Below are 22621 nucleotides of genomic sequence, written 5' to 3'. Positions count from 1 at the left end.
ATAATAATATTATAGTTTATTTTATACTAAGAACACTGGATGCTTCATCTACGGGCACTTCATGAATTAATCATATTTTTCTTTCTGAATTCTAATGTATTTTTCAACACTATTTACTAAACTAAATCTACAAGAACTCTCTATAAATTATTCTCTAATCCATCGTAATGCAGTACCGAGATTAGTTAGCTAATTTCTTAAAAGCATTCGGTTTTTTACAGAGTTAATGGAGTACCGGATTATTCATCTCTCTCTATCTTGGCACGATTTATTCGCCCGAATTAGGCTTAGGCCGGAAAATCTCAGTGAAAAAAAGAAGTCAGCCGATAAAACGAGACAAAGACTTTTCGGGGGCCCTACAGAGAGAATGCCGAGATATGAATAATGAGGATCATTGAGAAAATAACATAAAAGGAGTTCTCGAAATAAGGGCAATGACGGTGAGTTAGCACGGGATCGATTTTGTAGTCCAATTCCGGTCGAATGGTAATATTATTCTGATAGTATTGTGGTTGGGTTGACACAATCCGCTCCGGTGTGTGTGAAAGCCAGACCCTTCGCATGGTTGAACGGGCATTCACTTTGAATTTATGTATTATTCTATATTCATCATATTACATGATATTAGGGAGGTTAAAAGTAAATTTGTAGAAAACTTACATGATGTTACCATAATTATTATTATTTCTCGCCCGCACAACGCCAGATCTTCGCCTTGTAATTATATTTATACAGAAGTCATTAAAGACGCGTCTAATTTAACAAAGCTTACACCTAAAGTGCTTTAAGTCAGAAATTAGTTTTAGTACACCGAAAGTTCTTTCTGACTCAGTGGAAGCTGTATTGTTTCACAATTTAATCATTAAAGTTTGTTTGTTGGTTTTGATCAAAGTAATCTTTTGCGTTATAAATTGAACGAAATTCATTTCATCAAGAAGTTTCCTTTATTTAAAATTCCAGCACTGTAAGCTTTAGATCATGTTGCTTTTCAAGATTTTGTTCAATTTATATAATTATACAAAATTACTTTTATTAGTTAAGTAAGACCTCTTATTTTAGAAAATTTTGATTAAGCATGTTATATTAAGTTCTGTCTGAAATTTCATTACTTTAAATCTATTAATATTTTGACTGCCGTAAAAATTACCGTTAGATTATGAGCAATGAAACCTGAAAGTCTAGGAATAATTTTTATTAGAAAAATAGACGCTAGTTACAACAATATTCAAATGGATAAGTATAACACCTTTGTCCTCCGTGATCACGAAAATTAGAAAGTGTGTGTAAAAGCAGCTTTAATTACATCACATTAAATATTTGTAAAACTTTACTGGTGGTAGGATCTCTTGTTTTCAGTCCACACGGACCAACGCTATGCCTATTTCTGCCGTGAAGCAGTAATTCGTTTCGGCTTGAAGGGTGGGGCAGCCGTTGTAACTATATTGAGACTTTATAACTCATATCTCAAGATAGGTGGCGGCACTTACGTTATAGATGTATATGGGCTCCGGTAAACAATTAACACCAGGTGGGCTGTGAGCTCGTCCATCTATCAATGCAATAATACAAAAATAAAAACTTGTGCTACATATGTTTTTTGTATTATGAATAGACGAACTTTTGACCTATCAATTGTGCACGGATTATCAGGTCCCATGTATGTCACAATATGCTACCGCTCTCCATGTAACGCGATGTTCATGACTCAATTGCAACGTAAAAAGGTTGCTTTTTGCCTAATTCGAATCCACAGCTTCTTCTTCGTGGCTTAAAATAGGCAAATTCGCGTTACATACCCGTGTGGACTTACGCGCTCTCATCACTGGTAAAAATTAATTCAATCGTGAGATGAGACCCTTTGTTAAGCTATAGATTAATCTCACAGACTTCTAATATGTCAGTAACAGAGCTAAGTACATCAAATGACAGAGTTGGGAAATCTTTTAACCACTATAATCAGTAAGCTATTAATAATCTTAATTAAAAAAAAAAATAGAAAAATAACCATAAAATGGCCTATACTTTGAAAACACACCTTCCTCTGTTTTACTATATTGAATATGGGTTCCAATAAGCCAACATCTGGATCAAATTACTGCCGCAATTTAATACCTAATGGTTCCAAAGTTTGAGTATAATTGGATCCAAACTAAAATTTGCCACATGTTCGTGAGGCAATAACGCAACTAATTTGAGATGAGCACAAAGCCATTAGCGATACTACACACTGCCAAAATGTTGGCCTAAATGGTTTTTTTTTCTTGAATGTTGTTTGTTTTTAGTTTGAGGGTTCACAAATTTCGACGTGACAACGTCTTATAATTTGATGGAGCCGGCTGCACGCACTAAAAAACATGACTCATGCGGCGTTACCTCGCTCTGAGGCGTTCCATTTAAGGCTTGAAGTGCAAGCGAGAGCGCGCAACGAGCGACAAAGAGGCACAATCGGCCTCCGCGTTCGGCAGCGTTCGACATCTGTCTCTCCTACTTGTGTGAGCGATGCATCCGCGTGGACAGCTGCTATACAATAATACATTTACACCTTTTCGTCAAGTATGAAGTTCAGTGAAAAGTGAATGTGGTGTCAATTGTTTATAGCAACGATAATTGCGATAATTGAAAAATGAAACATTCCATCAGTATTTTCTTATGACGTTGTCACGTTCAACTATCGTCTTAGTAAATCGACTTTACCGACAACCGTTTTTTTTTTATTAAAATGTTACTATGTATTACTATCGACGGCAATAAGGATATCCAAGTAATCGTCGTAATTTAAAATGCGATTTTACAAATGATGTAGGTCCTTATCGTTTTTATTAATCAGACGTAAGTATTTTAAGACAAAGGTTTCCCTGTTTTTGAACGTTTGATAGGTTTCCTATGATCTTTTAATTCTGAATATCTGAATAGCAATAATAATATTAGATAAAATTTTGGGGAATTCATAACCTTATTTTGTAACTACATAATGTTATTGTATTATAGATTATCTTGATTACATTGAAACTTGAACGCGTTAGCGATATCTGAGATGTATAATCTATACTAATATTATAAAGAAGAAAGATTTGTTTGTTTGTTTGTATTGAATAGGCTCCGAAACTACTGAACCGATTTGAAAAACTCTTTCATTGTTTGGAAGCTGCACTATCCTTTTGTGAAAAAAATTAGGGATCCTTACTAAAACTCCATTAATGTAACCCAAGGTGTAAAAAATTTCCTAAAATATTCTTTACATCGCGTGCCCTGCGAAAACTATTAATGATAGAATTAAATAAAGTACTTCGACTTTGTAGAACACATTATTATTTACAAAAAGTGTCGCGACAGCACATTATGTCTAACTATGACGCAATAAGTGTTCTTTTATTTAAAAAAATAAAACAACGTCAAACATCGTTGAAATTTTTGTTTAAAGACCCGAGCGGAGCCGGAGCGGGCCGCTACTAATATTATAAATATGTCTGTATGTCTCATATATTTAATTTCAGCAAACATTGCCCAAACTTTTCAGTCGTGTTTCATGAACTAATATTTGTTCACATAATTCATAAGCTAGTTATCAGCGATCTAAAAGCACTCTCCCGGATTGCCAATCAGATGAGAGATCTGCATCAATGCTGTCATAAGCACTCCGTGTTCCCGCTATACCCGCTGTGTGGTTAAAATGGATTTTAAATTGAAATCAGACATCAAACATTTTAAAAATATCTGAGTTGAGTTTTCGCTAGTCAAGTATTTGGTTATTTGGTTTTATTACTGCTGGTAGGACCACTTGTGAGTCCGCACGGGTAGGTACCACCACCCCGCTTATTTCTGCCGTAATGCGTTTCGGTTTGAAAGGTGGGGCAGCCGTTGTAACTATACTGAAACCTTAGAACTCATATCTCAAGGTGGGTGGAGGCATTTACGTTGCAGATGTGTATGGGCTCTAGTAACCACTTAACACCAGATGGGCTGTTAGCTGGTCTACCCATCTAAGCTATAAAAAAAAATTAAAAAATAAAGTATGGTAATATGAAAAGTTAAAAAAGTTTTCTAATAAAAAATTGAATAGTTTTCTTCAGAAGACGTGTTTTTTATTGGCTCTCTTATTGCAAAGTTGAGATGCAGTACGACTTGGGAATTGCAATTACAAATTTATATTCATAAAGCGATATCATTCGCCTTTCATAATTTAAGTATTTCAATACTAAAAATGTCAACAAATGAATTAAAAGTTATTTTCAACAGAACGTAAATTCTGAATATTGTATGAACGTCTAAACTGTTGACTAGTAAAATATTTAGTTTTTATTTTATCATGAAAATATTCGCAATAATATTATTATGCTCTCTATCTCCGAGAGCTACAAAGCTATTATTTTAGTCTTATTTATGAGTACAAAAGTAGTATTGCCTAAATGTGGACTATTTTTTAGATATCATTTTTGGATAAATTCACAGTTTGGTCCAAATCATTTTTAAGCTATTGCGTGGCTTTTATTGCGGCATTCCAGCGCGGCGACCGAATCAAGAAATTCCGTAACGAAATTAAACCTAACACCCCTCATCCCGAATACCATGTAGCTCGCGTTCAACACATTCACACGTTGCGCTAGTGTAGTATTTGTGAATAAGCGCACGACGTGACGTCGCACTACATGCGCATCATGAAAAGTCTGCCCATCGCTCTCTCGCGCGGTCTAGCTTATGAGTGTGAAGGGGACAGCTGTTAATGTTTTGCTTTTGTTAATGTTTATAAATATAGCGTGGTCTTATTTTATTATTGTTTTAATATTCAATTGTTATTGTCTAATTATAATTGCATAAGTTGATATTTTTATAACAATAACTTTACCGCGGCAGTCCCCGAGTGCCAGACGTGTTTTTTTTATCAAAATTGTCAACGTAAGCTGTGAAAAAAATAGCTTAAAATGCGGATTGTATTTATAAATAATATTATAAATTTTATATACGTCATACTAAATGGCTTCACTAAAATATTACTTATCAATTCCATTTGTTTTCATCCCTAATAAATAAACATTAAGTTGATTTTCCTTTGGACAGCTCCTGTGTATTGATGACCGAAAAGCTATCTTGTTATCGCCGTTTGCGTCTCAGTACTGATTCAGTTAAATCGCCTCATTAATTGGGCCCAGAACTTGGGAAACTTTGATGCCTTCGGGACGAGATTCCGAACTGAGAATACTGATGAGTACATCTACCAGAGACGTTAGGATTACACTCCGAGATCTCGGTAAATGTTTAGGTTTAATCGATGGGATTTGCGGTGACTTTGTTGAGTAAATTTATCGAGGAGATATAGTAAAATTCTTTAAAATTAAAACGCTATATTATTATCTTTATCTCCTTGTGATAGTCTTACACAAATATTTTGCTAGAATGGATTACTATAATAAGATAAATTTATCATTCAAATCTCAACTAGAACAAATTGTATTTGAAATTAAGTATTATTTTGTATTTTATGTCATTGTGATCGAATAAACCAAGCCTCAATAGAATTTTTTATAGACTCACATGAACAGACAACGTTGCTTCTTGTAGAAAGTTTATTGAAACCCTCTTGCACAAAAATTGTGGATTACGCCACATATAGAACGATGATACCACCAAATACGCTTTCACATCACGATGTGGGACCACTAAATATTCAAGGACCTTTATTAATAATAGTTGTAAATAAATATGTTTTAACAAAAACCGACTTCAAATAGAAAGAAAAGATATTCCAAAACAAACTAATATGCTTTAAAAACAATAATCATCGAAATCGGTTGGCGTGATATTGAGTTATTGAGTTATTCATATATTTGTCGCGCACGTACTTAATGCAAATTTAAGGCCACACGGGAAGCGTCAGCTTTCTAATAAAAAAAAATCATCAAAATCGATTCACCCAGTCAAAAGTTATGAAGTAACAAACATAAAAAAAAATACAGTCGAATTGAGAACCTCCTCCTTGTTTGAAGGCGGTTAATAATAATAAAATCATTTATTGCCTCTCGCACAGATTAGATCAATACATTTAGATTTAGAAAGGAGGCGGCTCAGCTAATGCTATTTAAATCGAACAGCGATGATTTTCAGTCACCCCCGTTTCCCTTTGGTTCACTACGGGAATCAAGGTACGTGTGTACAGACTTAGAACGTGGTATAAACTAGTATAAAAAACTTTGAATTAAGGCAGTCATTATTTGAAGAAATACAAATGATTTTATAACTTAAAGGCTTGTTTAATAGTGTACGGTTCCTAAAGTATTGGTTAAACTAATTGGACTAGTTTTCGTGGGTAGCAGTGCAATAACATATTTGAGGCCGTCAGTGCTAAAGTGGCCTAGCCTGCGACTTTTCATATTCGTGCTTATATAATAATATTGCAATTTATTTAAAACATAATAATTTTTTGATACAAAACCGGCCTATCCCTAGTTACACCCATAGATAACAGATGGCTTTGTAAACATTATTTTTGAGCGTATTGTTTTTGCATTAACAATTTATTAACAGTATTTTATTAACAATGGCAAGCTTAGGCCACTGTTTCGCTGACTGACTCATTTATACTAACCTGCAAATTCACATACGGTGCATCCGCCATAACGGTTGGTACTATGAAGCCTCCTTCTCCTGTAGACATGTCAATATCTTGACTGTAGATGTTAGTCTCGTCATCGTAGAGCTTCACTCGAACTCGGACCCGTTTCTCGGTACTCATTGCTTCAACCTTAAAAAAAAATATTGAATTTAATATTTACCTGCACAAGAGTATTTTTTGAATGGCTGTAGCTACTCCAAGATAAATATAAATGTAACGTGTTTTCCAAGGAATATATGTTATAGTCTACATTGATGTGTTCATTGTACCTCTGTCTTAAGTGGTTACTGGACCGCATTAGCCATTAAAACGCGAATGCCGCCACCCACCTTGAGGCATGGGAGCGAAATTTCAGTTAAATTCTATAACGGCTTTCCTATCCTTCAAGCTGGGCTGCTTGGTAGCCTCACGTCAAAAACGCACAGCAAGCTAGTACCCACCTGAGCGGATTTTCAACTAAGACTGCTAATAGTAAATACCGGTTGATAACTGCAGTGCACTAGTAGAGAACTAAAGGTCGATATGGTACTACAGAGAAAACGCTGCTGCTCATTCTTCGGTGAATGAATTTTGTGATATATGCGGATTCTACATCATAAAAAAATCCCAACAATAAGGCATCAAGACTTGTCAAAAAAAATGAGTTATAGATTTTTATTTTTTTTATTGCTTAGATGGATCGACGAGCTCACAGCCCACCTGTTAAGTGCTTACTGGAACCCATAGACATCTACAACGTAAATGCGCCACCCACCTTGAGATATAAGTTCTAAGATCTCAGTATAGTTACAACAGCTGCCTTAACCTTCAGACCGAAACGCATTACTGCTTCACGGCAGAAATAGGCAGGGCGGTGGCACCTAGCCGCGCGGACTCACAAGAGGTCCTACCACCAGTAAAAAATGTATTAAGCCAGTAGCAATCTCAAAAAGATTTTTAATTCCTCCTCTTTCAATAGGATTTATTTCTTACAAACATGACGTGAGAGGAGCTAGAACAGACTGCCCAAGACCGATATAAATGGAAAAATTTGATTCGAGCCCTACACCCCAGCAGAGGGTAATAGGAAAGCATGATGATGATGATGACCTACAAACCTTATTGAAATGGCTGCTTATTATTTAATTTTACTAATAACGTCCATTATAATCTTATTACACGTTTTTTGCATTTCATTCTACATCGGAGCTATTTAAAAAGCGACGTTTTCATTTACAATTGATGTCGTACGTTCGAGGGGTGACTTGACAAGGACCTGACAAGCTCAAAGCGACCCGCTTAATTTACTACTTAAAATATTAATATATTTTTTATGCGTTCAACTTTAGCTTCCAGATATCGGGGATTTCAGATTGGCCTTTCAAATAAAGTAGATGATCAATCATTGACAAATATTTTACCTTGGTTCGTGAGAACGTAGATCTTTTTGACGATTGAGGTTCGAACTTATCCGTAAATAAATGAAAACAGCAAATGTTGGAACAATAACTCCTTAATGCAGTCGCAGCTGATTATAACTCAGACCAAATCGGCAACAGCCAACAACCATCGTCAGTTGATACATTCAGACGGATTCAACGGATCTACTCTTGGTACTGTTAGATATTCCATTTTCTTTTCTATTTTTGAAGTGAAAACTTCTTTAGAATCGTTGTGATTTCAAACCGGATGCAACGGAAAAAACGACAGGTAAGAGACACAAATACAAAAATGTGTAGGATGAAGCCAGCAAAGAATGAGACAGAAATATACATACTATTTAATACAGCGCCATCTGTGAGATTTTTTAATACTAACGTGTGTATGAAAGCTCTTGTAGTGAATTTTAATTTAGGATTATACGTGAAATTAAAATATCAATTCACAGAGGGCGCTACCTTACAATTATTTACTAATGACAAAATTTTACATATACTTAAGACGTTTAGGATAATTGTATTTTAATTTTGGAAGGTTTCACTTCTACCACGTGTGAATTGCACACATTTTGTTTTGTTTATTTATTTTGATGCACAAAACAAATCACAATCATTACAGTACATATTAGCTAAATCCTACAAGTAGTAACTAGATCTAAATATCGTAACAATAGGTAAGTATCGGTACCAAACTCATTCAGGAGTTTGAAGTGACATACTAAAAGTATACATTCAACTTCAGAACTAGACATGAGCCCACTATGTTTCTAGCGGAATGTTTTTATTTGCGAAACAGCTTTTAAGCTTTGAAAGGCGCTGAATACTACGTTGAGTACAGAGGTAATGGGTGATCTCCATCGTTCAGGGTCGCATTCTCACTTTCTTCGGGCATGTGTCGCGGCGAGGTGACGACTCAGTTGAGCGCCTTGTGGTGCAGGGCATGATAGAGGGTACAAGACCGCGCGGCAGATCACCGTTACGATGGACCGACCAAATAAAGGCAGCTCTGAACGGTTCCGTTAACGAGTGCACAAGAAGGGCCGCGGTACGCGAGGAATGGCGACGTCTGGTGAAGCGCACCACCAACCGAAGTGATGACCACGACCACTCTGCCAAGAGTGCATACGACTGAGAAGAAGAATGGGTGATCTAAATATAGGACAGATATTATGAAAAAAACAGCTGGTAAAAACTAGGTATGAAAAGCTTGGAGACTGTCGGTAGACGCTTATACCTAGAGTAGGACTTTAAATACATAGTTGAAAATAAGTGTCAAACCATTTATTATATTCGTTTTCGCGATGCTAAATACGAAGAACATACTAATGAATCTAATTTTAACTATAAAGCTTACCTTAAAGTTAAAAAGTTGAAAGTTGAACTTAGTAAGGTACACTTCACGAGATTTTAATTTTAAAAGTGACACATTGAACTTCATTGAAAATCTCTAGAAATTTCCTAAAGATCTAAAATGAAAACAGATTCTAGGGAGTACTTAAGTTAATTAAGCTATTAGCTTATTACTGGCTTAACTCCAAAACAGTGCTGACAGGAGTTTGTTTAACTGAATGTCTTCAGGAATAATTTAACGATCTTTATGATTGATTAATGGTTTGTTATTAAATTAATGTTCAAATTTTTTTTATTTGAATATTCATAGATTCATTGTAATTCCCAAAATGTAGAGGCTATTAAAACTTAACGTTAAAACATAGTTTTTGTGACCAAACTAGGGTTTATACATAAATTGAATGTGTTGGCTGTTCCTGTAAGTGAAACTAGACAATAATACTGATCCACATAATTGATATTGGCGTAGTTTATAAAAGTATTTTTTTCATTGATGCGTCTATTTCTCAGAGGTATCTTGAGGTGGTCAGGAAAATGAATAAATGCGTTTACTTCTTCAAATACTAATTATATTATTTTTAATTATTTTACAACTATAGAATTGACATGCGCGTCCATCTTTTTTCTTCCTGTCATTTTTTATTTATTTTGACAGTTGATGCCACTGTTGCGTTCCCTGATTTCTCATTGGTTCGTGCGATATCACGTCACCGGTGGCCAATCATAGCCATCAATGAATGATGCGACGTTGATTCTTTAACATTCATTTAAATCAAAATGGTAACGCCGGAAAATCGTCTTAATACTTTCAATGCTTATTGAACAATTTTAATAAAAATTAAAATGAAACTATACGCACAAGAAAATATTATGCCAATAAAAACACTTCGTTAGACCCAATGCGTAGTTTATTACGATTTCATTGTAGCATTATATGGAACTCATTCTATACAAACCAGAATTGTATGGATGTGCCAATTTTAGAATTAACAATAATCATTGTTGTGTTAATGAGCGCGTAAGCTGTAAATTATTCTCTCTGCCGATGTGTGCAGTAAATGAATTATTGTTTGAAATTTAGTGCCGATTCTCGTATGGTTTACTTCGTTACTGAAACATTTGAGGTGTTCCATATAGATATAAATTATTGTTATAGTGAAGTTAAACCGATATTTTGATCTGGGACGCGGTGTTTAGATGCCACGAAGTCGTCGTGGCCTAAAGGATAAGACGCCTAAAAGTGACCAAAATGTATACGGATGAGTTTTCACGAGTTATTATTTCTTAATGACTTTATACATTCATAATGACTTTATAATTTACTATACTTTAAAATTTTATACTTATCAACCAATATTTAATTGCCATTTGTTCAAATAAATTGTAAATACCTAAATGTAATGTTAATAAATTGGTGAAAAAACTATAAATCAGTCTTTAAGATTGACCATATTATTATGTGATGTACACTTGTATGAATAAGATATTAAAGTTGTAAATAAATTGTAATGAAAACTTATTGAAAATTGACACAGGTTCTTCAGTTTTACTCGTGTCTTCTGTTAGCTTGCTTCAATTTTCCTAAACTTTCTATTCTCAAATGACGATACCGACTTACCCTTCCAACAAAAGGTAGTCCAGGCTTGTATCTCCTCCTCATGCTATCAGCAAACCTCAGCTCAACGTAATGCTGTTCACCAGCTGGAGCAGCCGCAGTAGACCCTGAGGCTCCGGAGCCAACGGTAAGGTCTACTCGAGCTGAACCCCCTCCGCAACGAGCTTCGATGCGCCATGTCCCAGAACGCGCACCCAGTGCTAAAATGGCGCTGAGTTTCTGAACTCCTGTTGGAAAAAAAATGCCATCCATTTAATAAAATAAAATAAATAAAATAAAAATCATTTAATTCAGACCATGTTACGTCCATATGTTGTAAGTAGAGTAATACTTAGAACTATGTTAGTAAAATTACAATTACATTTAGCAAAATTATTAAAACATTTAAGCATTTAGTTCATATATCTGCGTTGCTTTGAGGCACCAGGCACATGGGTATGTATATTAACCCAGTGTCTTAAAACAGCACATTCGGGTTTATTACCTATAACCATCAGGATATTGTTAGTACGCATCAGTGAGGCTGTCCGTTTGCGGATGATTGATGAAAAGTCATCCACGTGAGCATCCGCAAACCTACCTGATGCGCTACAGTACCGCGGGAGCCCCGACAACATTTTTTTTTATTTTATTTTTTTTATTGCTTCGATGGGTGGACGAGCTCACAGCCCACCTGGTGTTAAGTGGTTACTGGAGCCCATAGATATTCACAACATAAATGCGCCACCCAACTTGAGATGCAAGTTCTAAGGTCTCAAGTATAGTTTCAACGGCTGCCCCACCTTTCAAACCGAACCGCATTACTGCTTCACGGCAGAAATAGGCAGGGTGGTGGTACCCACCCATACAGATTCACAAGAGGTCCTACCACCAGTAATAATATTCATTTACAGCCACTATTTATGTTAAAAGTAAAATCAAGGAAATTTTAAAACTCAAACACGCACTACTGTATAGATATACCAAAGACATCAATTTAAAAACTAAAAATCTCTACTGTGTTCGCCGCAGACGCCAATTTCCATTTTCCCATTCAGGTGTGTAGCCTGAAAGACAGAAAAGCGATCTGCGACGGGTACCGCCAAAGATTCCCGATATAAAATTCATGAGTGTCTCCATTTTATACGAGACTAGGTCAGGCACGTGAATGAACTACACAAGGTGCTCGAAATACGAAAAACTATTGGACTGAAACGTGTTTATTACTACGTGTACCTAAGGCATTATAGCTTCAAATATACTGAATCACGAATTCAGTTCATAGGTGACGCACTGGTAAAATAACGTGTGGTAAGTGTGAAAAATAAAATAATTATTTTAGATTTTTTTTATATCCCTTGTAGGCAGACGAGCATACGGCCCACCTGATGGTGAGTGAGTGGTTACCGTCGCCCATGGACTTCAGCAAAGCCAGAGGCAGAGCTAAGCCGCTGCCTACCGCTTAATACTCTCTACAAGCCTCGTCTGAAAAAGGACATGTCATAGCGCTCGGGAAACACCGTGGAGGGGGAGCTCATTCCATAGCCGGATGGTACGTGGAAAAAAAGACCTCTGGAAACGCACTGTCGATGAACGCAGCGGTTCCAGATAATATGGATGAACTCTGCTCCGGTGGCGGGAGGTGCGATGATGAAAAGGAGATGAGGGGATCATCTCAAGCAATTCCTCGAGCACTGCCCATGGAAGATACGGTACAAAATACATTCGATTAACTTACTGCCATCCTTGCGTTAAACTCTTAACAGATCCTATGAATGTGACAACAGAATTGCGCTCATCTTAAAATATTAGACTCAAATTAGTAAGCAGAACTATTTCGCGAAAGAGAAAAGATACGACGCGGTACCAATTAGAACGACCTTAATACGTACAAAAATTTAAAAAAATATTTTCTTAATTAAAGTCGGGTCTTCATCAGGCGATTTCATTCAAAATATTGTGATGCCTAGGGGGCTCCGGTGACTGCGTATCACAAAGTTGTGCGAGCAAAAAAAAACAAGTATCTGTGTGCTTAGTGAGAGTTTTTTAACGTTATCGATAGCGTAAGAGTTAACTCATATTTGTATACAGTTGGAATAGCGCCCCTAACGGCAAACGTAGGCAAACGTTCCAAGTCCATACAAAGAGCTAACTTTTACGTTATAGGGAACGTTAAAAAACTCGCACTAAGCACATTGATCTCCGCCCGCCCGCCACCGGAGTAGAGTTCATCCATACTAAGTTCATCCACAGTGCGTTTCCAGATATCTTTTTTGCCACGTATCATCCGGCTATGGAATGAGCTCCCCTCCACGGTGTTTCCCGAGTGCTCTGACATGTCCTTCTTCAAACGAGGCCTGTGGAGGGTATTAAACGGTAGGCAGCGCCTTGGCTCTGCCCCTGGCATTGCTGACGTCCATGAGCGACGGTAACCACTCACCATCAGATGGGCTGTATGCTCATCTGCCTATACGGCAATAAAAAAAAATCTCAAAGCCAAGTGATGAAAAAAACATATAATTCAAAACAACAAATAATAATAATAAATTCTGAATCTAATTACTCTACATTCACACAATGCCGTCCCGCTTACGTCGTTCTTCTACAAGTTTTTGTCAGCGGTTATGACATGTGACTTTTAAGAGGGCTCTAGACCATGTGATTAATCAAACTCCACGACCCGGCTCAGGGGTGACAGCGCCCGTTCTAACTTCCCATGACTTTGTTATAATGGGTTTTTGGGGTTACGACAAAATGTGTTCAAGAGTCGAACTTTTTTAGTTATGTTCTGATGTATAAATAAATATAAATATAAATATTTACTAACAATCACGCCACGTTAACTGGTCCCGTGGTAAGTTCGTAAAGAACTTGTGTTACAGGTACCAGATAACAGATATAAATGTAAGATTTTTATTATACACATACATATATTTAATATACATCCACAACCCTGGAAAATACATTTATGTTTATCATACAAATATCTTCCCTTGGCGGGATTCGAACCCGCGACCCCCTTGTGTAGTGACCATGTCACTTACCACTACACCAAACTGCCATTATTGTAGCATCAATTTTGTTTTTTTGTTTTTTTTTTATTTAATATATGTGTGGACGAGCTCACGGTACACCTGGTGCTCTCACATCTACAATGTAAATGCTGCCACCCACCTTGAGATATGAGTTCTAAGGTCTCAGTATAGTTACAACGGCTGCTCCACCCGTCAAACCGAAACGCATTGCTGCTTCACGGCAGAAATGGGCAGGATGGCGGTACCTACCCGTGCGGACTCACAAGGGGTCTTACCATCAGCAAAATGTATGTAGAACTTTGTACTTTAAGTGCATTACGCACACCAAGAGCTTTTGTTTTTAGTTAAGGCTAGCTGATGGTTAAAGCGATGTAGTAAAACCAAATTATATCAGTGTGAGAGACGGAAAATGGTTTTCAAACTTAATAATATTGCTTTACCTTAAAAGTGGAAACGTTATTTATGTATGGTGGGCAATAACTACTAAATTCAAATCAGTTTTGTTTTTAAAAGATGTAATTCTACTTTTAAATTCATTCATTTATTTATTAGTGTTTTTTTTAACCACTCACCATTTTGTGGACCGTATGCTCGTCTGCCTGCACGGCTAATAACCTAACCAAAAAACCTTTTGTATGCGATAAAAACATAACTAGAAAAGCAAAGTGGGTAGATACAGCGTTTTGAGATATTAGTTAGGAGTTCTATACTTAATTTAGTACACCCCGAACACGAAATCAATGGACAGATAAGATTATCCAACATAAAGGGATAGAAGAATCCGGGAATGCGGCAAAGAAAGACATCTCTTCATTAGATAATCGTCAAACAAAAAATCATTGCATTACCCCTAGCGTATCAATGGGCCATCAACCCTTCCTAGCAACACTAAAAAATATAATTTACATTTTACAAAATGATCCAAACCCTTATTTTGTTTTAAAATTAAATTAAATTGAATTATGAATATGAATTATATCATTAATCAATTAAATGTTATTTATAATTTAATAATCCAAAGGAGAAATAAAACAAAGATAAAATAAATTATAATATGAAGCCCCTTGAATCAATGTTGCCGATAACTCAGACTTATAGCACCGATATCTTAAGTCTTTTGAAGTATATTCTGGCACGTACTGTGTTTATCGCCATATTAGTAGATGCGTAGGGACTATTTCGGTATTATTTCTGTCTCTTACAGCTGCTTGAGTTGATTTATCATAAAAAAGAGAAAAACAATGCAGTCAGGTTAGGCCATTTCAAAAGGTAACTGATGTTTCGAGAATTTACTAAGAGACCCTTCTATTTTTGTCATTTTCTTGGTGTTTTGATGCTACAACGAGATAAATTGACAAGCAAAATCTAATTTTTTTATTCTTTATTTATTTTATTGCCTACATTTCTGGGGGAGCATATGGCTCAGCTGGTGTTTGGTGGTCACCAGAGTGTGTGTACACGCATATATACTCTGTTGTTTATTGTTTAAAGTCTGTGGTCAAGTTGAGAATAGATTAATATTGATTTCTTTAATATTATTTGTCTATAGTCTAGCCTTAGTGAAATGTGTGACTATAGAAGTAAAGTCTTTGACAACAGTACCATAAAAATAAACTGATAATTTAAATTAATAAGTATAGTCGAATTTCGCCTACCGGGCGACCACTTGTTATTATAAATTTGGAACACTGATAGACCCAAGAACATCTAACATGATAATAAGTTAGGCGGCCATTAATTAGAAGGTGCAGATATGCGAACCCTACCTTTTTATCTTTAGATTATGTATTTTCCTAATCGAATTCCTTTTCATTTTCCCTTTTTTTTTACTAGTCGCGGACAAATTATGAGTCCATTTGGACTATTCTACGTTTCTGCTACAAAGCATGTGTTTTCCACCGAAAAGGGTGGGATAATTATTCCAATGTGACGATATAAGTTCTTGCGAAGTCTATGTGCTTTACGATTACCAATCATTATTTTTAATTGGCTCAGCGAGCAGACGAGGTCAGTTTGTGAAAAGTGGTGATTTTCACCCAAGGAAAGCTGGTAATACTTAGGGCATCGTCATACCATCATCTACTATAAAATATTTTTGCCGAATCGCGTTTGAAAAAAATATCCCTCGGTGCTCCGGAACATCGGAAGGGGAGTTCAATTCAGGGTTATAACGTGGGTGGGAGAAAATATTGCTGAAAACGGATTCTACCAGAGTTGAGTGGTTCGTGCTAAAAAGCAGGGAATTCTGCTTCAGCAGCTTATCGTTGTACGGAGTCAAGCGGAATCTAGGAGTACCGGCTAACTAAACCAAAAATCCTCAATTACCTTTAAGCTAATCTAGACTTTGCTCCCAGGTGACTCCGCTACTAGACATCTTACAGATCGCCTTATATCAAATAAGTTGACTGCCATTCTATATAAAAACGAAACCTGTAAAACTGTGTCAACGTCCTCAAAAAGGTAATCTGTCATGTCGCAAATCAATCAGCGGGATATCGAAAGGGGATGCATCATATTAAGTCTAGTTCACATTGCCGATTCCTGCGTAGTTCTATTCTTTAAATAGTGCTTCAATAATAGGTCATTTAAATATTACGGTTTGAGTTGAAAAGGCATACTCTGTCCTTTTTCTGGATGTTTTCATTAAAATAAAACGTGTAAAAGTAAACGTGAGCAGTGACGTCATTATGCACATTCGTAGTCTATGTAATCAAAACGCCAATAACTTTCTTAACTTTTAAATTAAATAGTTGCAGCTTAGTTAACACTTTAGTAATACTCTAAAGATATCAAAATTCTCTCGAATATGGCGAAGATCCTCATGCTCTTTAGAGACTCTTTTTTATGTTTAATAAATATAACTGCCTCTCTCGCTTGTTTTTGTTCAGAAATAAAAATAAAAATAACTTTTCAGATACATCTTTAAACATCTAAATTTTATAAACACTAGTTAATATCAATTTAAAGTAAATCTAAATAAATATAAGTACACCCAATACAACCCTCTTCGCCAACTAGAAAGATTTAAAAGTCATTAAGTGTATAAATCTATAAAATCTATTGAGAGAAACCAATTTTTTTGTCGTTTCTTGTGAACGAAGCCTTAAGGGATGGGACCGAACGCGTGTCAGGTAAAGCTAACTTGATCCCATGGCTCGCGAAAGATTTTCCATGACTCATAGAGGGACACACACGTCTTGCATGATTTATTGGTGTTGACAAAAACACACCGTTATCGATTTAGTACGTTGATTGGCATTTCAATTCTTTTACTTAAAATCAAATCTATCGCAATTCATTTTCTGTGTAAACTAAAATTAGTTGAGTTCTTTCATGTTTTTAGAATAAATTAAATAAAAAATAGGTTATTTTAGATATCAGTTAAAATACATAAAAACTATAAATTATAAAAAAAAAACAGACACGTTTTGATTAATTGAGGCATAATTTTATATCACTACAGTAGTATATAATATCTGCCATAGTTTCGCAAATCAAATAAATATGTCGTTTTAAAACTAATAAAACATGTTTAAAATTTGTTACTGAACTAAAAACTTAAATAATCATTTCGAATCCTTGTTAATATTTTATGCCAAAGTTCTTTTAATGTCATCGGTACTTGACGGTATCTGTAAAAATTTCAACTTAATCGGGCATCTGGACGTTAGCGAAAATAACATTCATAGGAATAGATGCATAGGTATAAATAAAAAAAGATGTGTGGTGTCGTGGGACACCGGATAGGAACGAAGCTCCTTATTATAAAAATATTAATTTTAAGTTCTATTCGAGGTATAAAGAAAATAAAACTGGAGGTATCGCAACTACCCACGGTCATTCGGTAACGTGCGAACTTATTGTGGTACACTTCATTCACGGTTGTTTGCATAAGAGTTAGTGTATGGCGCAAACGAACGCTCTGAGGTCGTGGTCAATAAAAAAATGATAAAAAAATATGTTATTTTTGTACGTTATTACAAAGTTAAGTCGTAGACTCTGTGCATTACTAATAAAATCTTACGTTATGGACGTTTTTCCCGGTTACGGTACCCCTCCGCATCGTCCCATAAGGAACTTCGTTTCAATAAAATGGAAAAATATGAAAAAAAATTTAATATTAGTACCGGACAATGAAATAGTCCTTGATACTACTCCGATCTATAATTTATTTACAAAAATAATGTATTCAAGTTGCTCCGCTGCAGCGTGACAGAAGAAACCGTTGTTCGATTCCCAAGCTTACTGAGTAACAAACATTTATATTAAATAGCACTTGTGAATTGAATGAATCCAGATGGATACGTAAACTAAGCCTCATATAAATGTAGCAACCAGTCAATCATTTTACGTAGCTAATCCAATCTATCAAAACTTGACAGGGGTTGCCATGAGATATGACATGGAAAAGCTCTCCGGAAAGCGTCTGTGGTCACGTTTCGTTGACTCGAGGGTCAAGATAAAACTTGTTCTTTGAGTGCTCTGAGATAATAACTCTTCAAGAACTGTGAATTTTTCGGGGTTTCATCAGTAAAAAGTTGATGGACTTCAATTTTTTGGTTCGTAGAATTTATATCATTTCGTAAATTTCATATGTGAGATAATATATTTCTAAAACAGCAAGCCCTGAACCCTCATGTAAATTCTTTTTAGTCAGTCTCAGTAACAATAAATGACGATTCAAAAACACCGGGGGCTTACTCGAATTAAAAAACTTTATGATTGTTTGACTTTTATGATCCTGCATATTACATAACTACTCTATTGCTATGACTCATTTTAGATCTAAATATTCATTTCGCATTTCCAAAAAAATCGGTTTTCTGTAAAGTCGGTTTACTGACGATAGTTGAGCGTGACAACGTCATAATAAAATACTGATGGAATGGTTTCATTTTTTAACTTTTCACTGAAATTCATACTTAACGAAAACATGTAAATGTATTATTGTATAGCAGCTGTCCACGCGGATGCATCGCTCACTCAAGCAGGAGAGAGACAGATGTCGAACGCGGAGGCCGATTGTGCCTCTTTGTCGCTCGTTGCGCGCTCTCACTTGCACTTCAAGCCTTAAATGGAACGCCTCGGAGCGATGTAACGCCGCATGAGTCATGTTTTAGTGCGTGCAGCCGGCTCCATCGAATTATAAGACGTTGTCACGTCAAAAAGAATACTCTCTTCTATCTCTCTATGAAGGGAATTGCTGCTTAAGATAAAGTTTTAATAACTACTTCAAGCTACATGCAATTCATTTTCATAAGCTTTACTCTCCGTCTTATTGTCTGATTTTTAAATAAATAAGGGCGTTCTACGTGATAATGATTTGCAAGTTCAAATGACTTGTTGGCGATTACGGTTCTCCCTACCCATCACTACTATTTATTAATTATTAGTTCTTAATATTGCAGTAGGATCTAGCTTCCTCTACTTGAATACTGGTGGCAGATCGTTTAGCATCTGTTAGTACAACTGCCTGTACGAATAAATCACGTCCGGACCTTCCTGGTTGGATAACGATTTTACTGTCTCAAGTTTTGTTTACGTTGTGCCGTTTATAGGTTTTAGTGTGGAATATAATAATTTGTTACAGCCTGTTTGTTTGTCTCTTTACACGACAGGAATTGTTAAAATATTTGTTATCAATACATTATTCAACACAAATCTTTACAATAATATTTTGCCTAAGGATTCGTAACAAACAAATCAACAACAAAACAAAACTATAAACAATTTTTGTCATTTCAACAATTTGTATCAAAACACTTCGTATTATTATTTCTCACAAGTTTCGTGTTCTCAGAAAACAACAATACGAGAGCTCGCAATTAGTGAGGTACTGTTCACGATGCTTTCCAATAAAAGTTGGTCTTTCGACACTTTGCGGAGTTCCGGCCCGCTGGCGGTGCGAAGGAAATGTCTTGCAATTATTTAGCTCAACTTATAATGGATTTATAGTAGGTATGAGTATAACTATAGCTTACTAGAGTATTATTCTTTGAAGACGAATCATTTTCTGGATAAAAAAAATTGTCATATAGATACATGTGTTAGTTAGTGGTTTTTTACTTTATCTATTTTAATTTTATTGGGACAATATTATATATAAAGAACATAGATTACAGAAACTGGAAGAAGAATAGTACAGATAAGCCGTTATTTCTTTGCAACATTGTGATTGAATTGGCATTAGTGACAATAAATATATTATTATGTTCTAAATTTAATCGATTTCATTGTGCTAATTTTGAAGCTTTTGCAACCATTTCTTATTATAGTCTATCTTATTCTACGAATAAGTCGAAGTAACCATATGATTCAAAGCATAGAAAAGGGGCCCACGTGATTTGTGTTCGAAAAATAAAAATCTAACTATGACGTTAATGTTCTTTTAGTTGACCTAATAGAAATTCTATATAAAAATATATCTAAATAATATATTAAATACCCGATCCAACATCAAACTTGCTCGATGATATCACATTAACAAATACAATATCAAGGTATCGATTCTAAATTGATCGAATTGAATATAAGCCAAATGGTAATCTTTCCATTCATAAAAATGTACTAGACGATGACCGAGATTTGCTCGGAATTTTCTTTTTTGAAAAATGCTGTTTTTTTGGAAATTATATTTAAATACCAATTACATATTGATAAAATGATGAAATATTGTGTCTTTAAAGCAGTTAGTAGCTCTCAATTAAAAAAAAGTAGTATATTATTCGCCAATAGATGTCGGGAAGAGTCATAAAGTTGATTATCGATAAAGTTCATTATTAAAAACACGAACAAAACAACATTTTCTGAAAACAAATCGTAGCTAGATCGATTTATCGCCCCCGAAATCCCCTGTATACAAAATTTTATGAAAATCGTTGGAGCCGTTTTCGAGATTCAGATTGTATATATATAGCAATTCCGGTATATATGTGTATATTATATATACAAGAATTGCTCGTTTAAAGGTAAAAGATACACGTCAATAAGGAAAGTTCCTTTAAAATTCAAAGCAACGAAAAACTAACTACAAGTGATATAGTCGAAAACTTTCGTTCACCGTAAACACAACTTGCCGATTACGATTGTAACTTTTGTTAGAGGAAATCGAATCTGTCAAACGTTAAAAGAGGCTTGATCCGTTCGTGACGTAACAAGGAAAGGCTTTTAACCTTCGGTTCACGGCAACTGGAAGTATTGTTTGCGTAACGATGTTTCTCTTGAAATTATTGGGTATGTTGAATGGGTAAGGTTGTGATCGGGCTTTAAGTTCGAAATTTAAGGTCTCAGTTAACGTTTTATCTAATATATAAAATTCTCGTGTCACAATGTTCGTTCCCATACTCCTCCGAAACCGCTTGACCGATTCTCATGAAATTTTTATGCGTATTCAGTAAGCCTGAGAATCGGTTACTATCTATTTTTCATACCCCTAAGTGATTAGGGTTGTCCACCCCTAACATATTTTTCTTATTTGGACATTTTTTTTGTTATAATGAGGTATTATGTGGTTGAATGAGGTTTTTTTATTTTTATTATATATTCCCTCATCGTTCACAGCACTACATACCTCTTTCACTCATTTACCACATCCTTACACACTTACAATAAGTAAGTTTTTTTTCTACACTAGAAATTCCCTAGAAATCTTATATATGGCAAAACAATGTTTGCCGGGTCAGCTAGTTACTATATATGAATAGAGCTCTTGGTTCTAATGTTATAGGTTACCGAAGGTCATAAATATCACAGTGCGAATAATCTTTTGAAATAAAGATAGAGAGAACCAAAGCCGCATAGAGAAATATAACGCCTTTTCGTTACGTGACGATTTCTACTAGTCAAATCCTACCGCAAAACTACGTTAAAGAACTCGTTTCAATAAATCAATCTATATCTATCTATATCAGTATATATAAAAATGAATTCCTGTTCGTTAGTCTCGCTAAAACTCGAGAACGGCTGGACCGATTTGGCTAATTTTGGTCTTGAATTATTTGTGGAAGTCCAGGGAAGGTTTAAAAGATAAGAAAATATAAAAAAGCTCGGAATTATATAAAAACAAACAATTTTGTTTTTCCTTTGACGTGTCCCCCGTCAGGACGGATTCCTTTTGTTTGCTTTAAGTTTATTTTATACAAAAGTTTAGGTCTTTATTTATCGATTGAGGCACTACGAAGTCTGCCGGGTCAGCTAGTAGGTAATAAATACAAACCTTCACCCATAGACAATTCCTCCCAAATAGCCACTTTAGTACCAGCAGGATCACTAAGGGCTACATGCGCCAGCTCCTCGCGAACCAGACGAAGGTCATGATCGAGAGCAAGTATCCAGAATGTAACTGTAACAAACGTAAAACACAGTTTAATTAACCAGTTCGCTTCTGTATTTAAGTGTTACTGCCTAAAGGGTTCGCCGTAAACGGTCCGTCTCAACCCAACAACAATTGAGTTTAAGTACACCACAAAAGCGCTGACAGTACGACTTCTTAATTTATGTCATTTAATTAAATAAATAAGTTACGCTTATGAGAAATAAGCTTAAATGGTTAGTGGCTAAGATATCCTACATATTGAAAGTCTTCTCGCAATTCCAAATGCTTGGTTACTTACGGCCT

At 35.5% G+C, this 22621-nt stretch overlaps 1 protein-coding gene across 1 annotated transcript in view; it reads right to left on the bottom strand.

Moving 5' to 3' along the window:
• The window catches only part of LOC114253075 (C3 and PZP-like alpha-2-macroglobulin domain-containing protein 8), a 280824-nt gene that overhangs the window by 86535 nt on the left and 171668 nt on the right, over nt 1-22621 (bottom strand). Inside the window, exons 5-7 of the mRNA XM_089728393.1 lie at nt 22220-22345; nt 10994-11217; nt 6581-6736 (exon numbers count right to left, since the gene is read on the bottom strand). Coding sequence (XP_089584519.1) covers nt 6581-6736; nt 10994-11217; nt 22220-22345 — 506 coding nt within the window. The remainder of the gene's footprint in view (nt 1-6580; nt 6737-10993; nt 11218-22219; nt 22346-22621) is intronic.

The sequence above is a fragment of the Bombyx mandarina genome, chromosome 06, assembly GCF_030267445.1.
Source record: "Bombyx mandarina strain Sakado chromosome 06, ASM3026744v2".
Classification (NCBI taxonomy): domain Eukaryota; kingdom Metazoa; phylum Arthropoda; class Insecta; order Lepidoptera; family Bombycidae; genus Bombyx; species Bombyx mandarina.
This window is presented reverse-complemented; position numbering and strand designations above follow the sequence as displayed.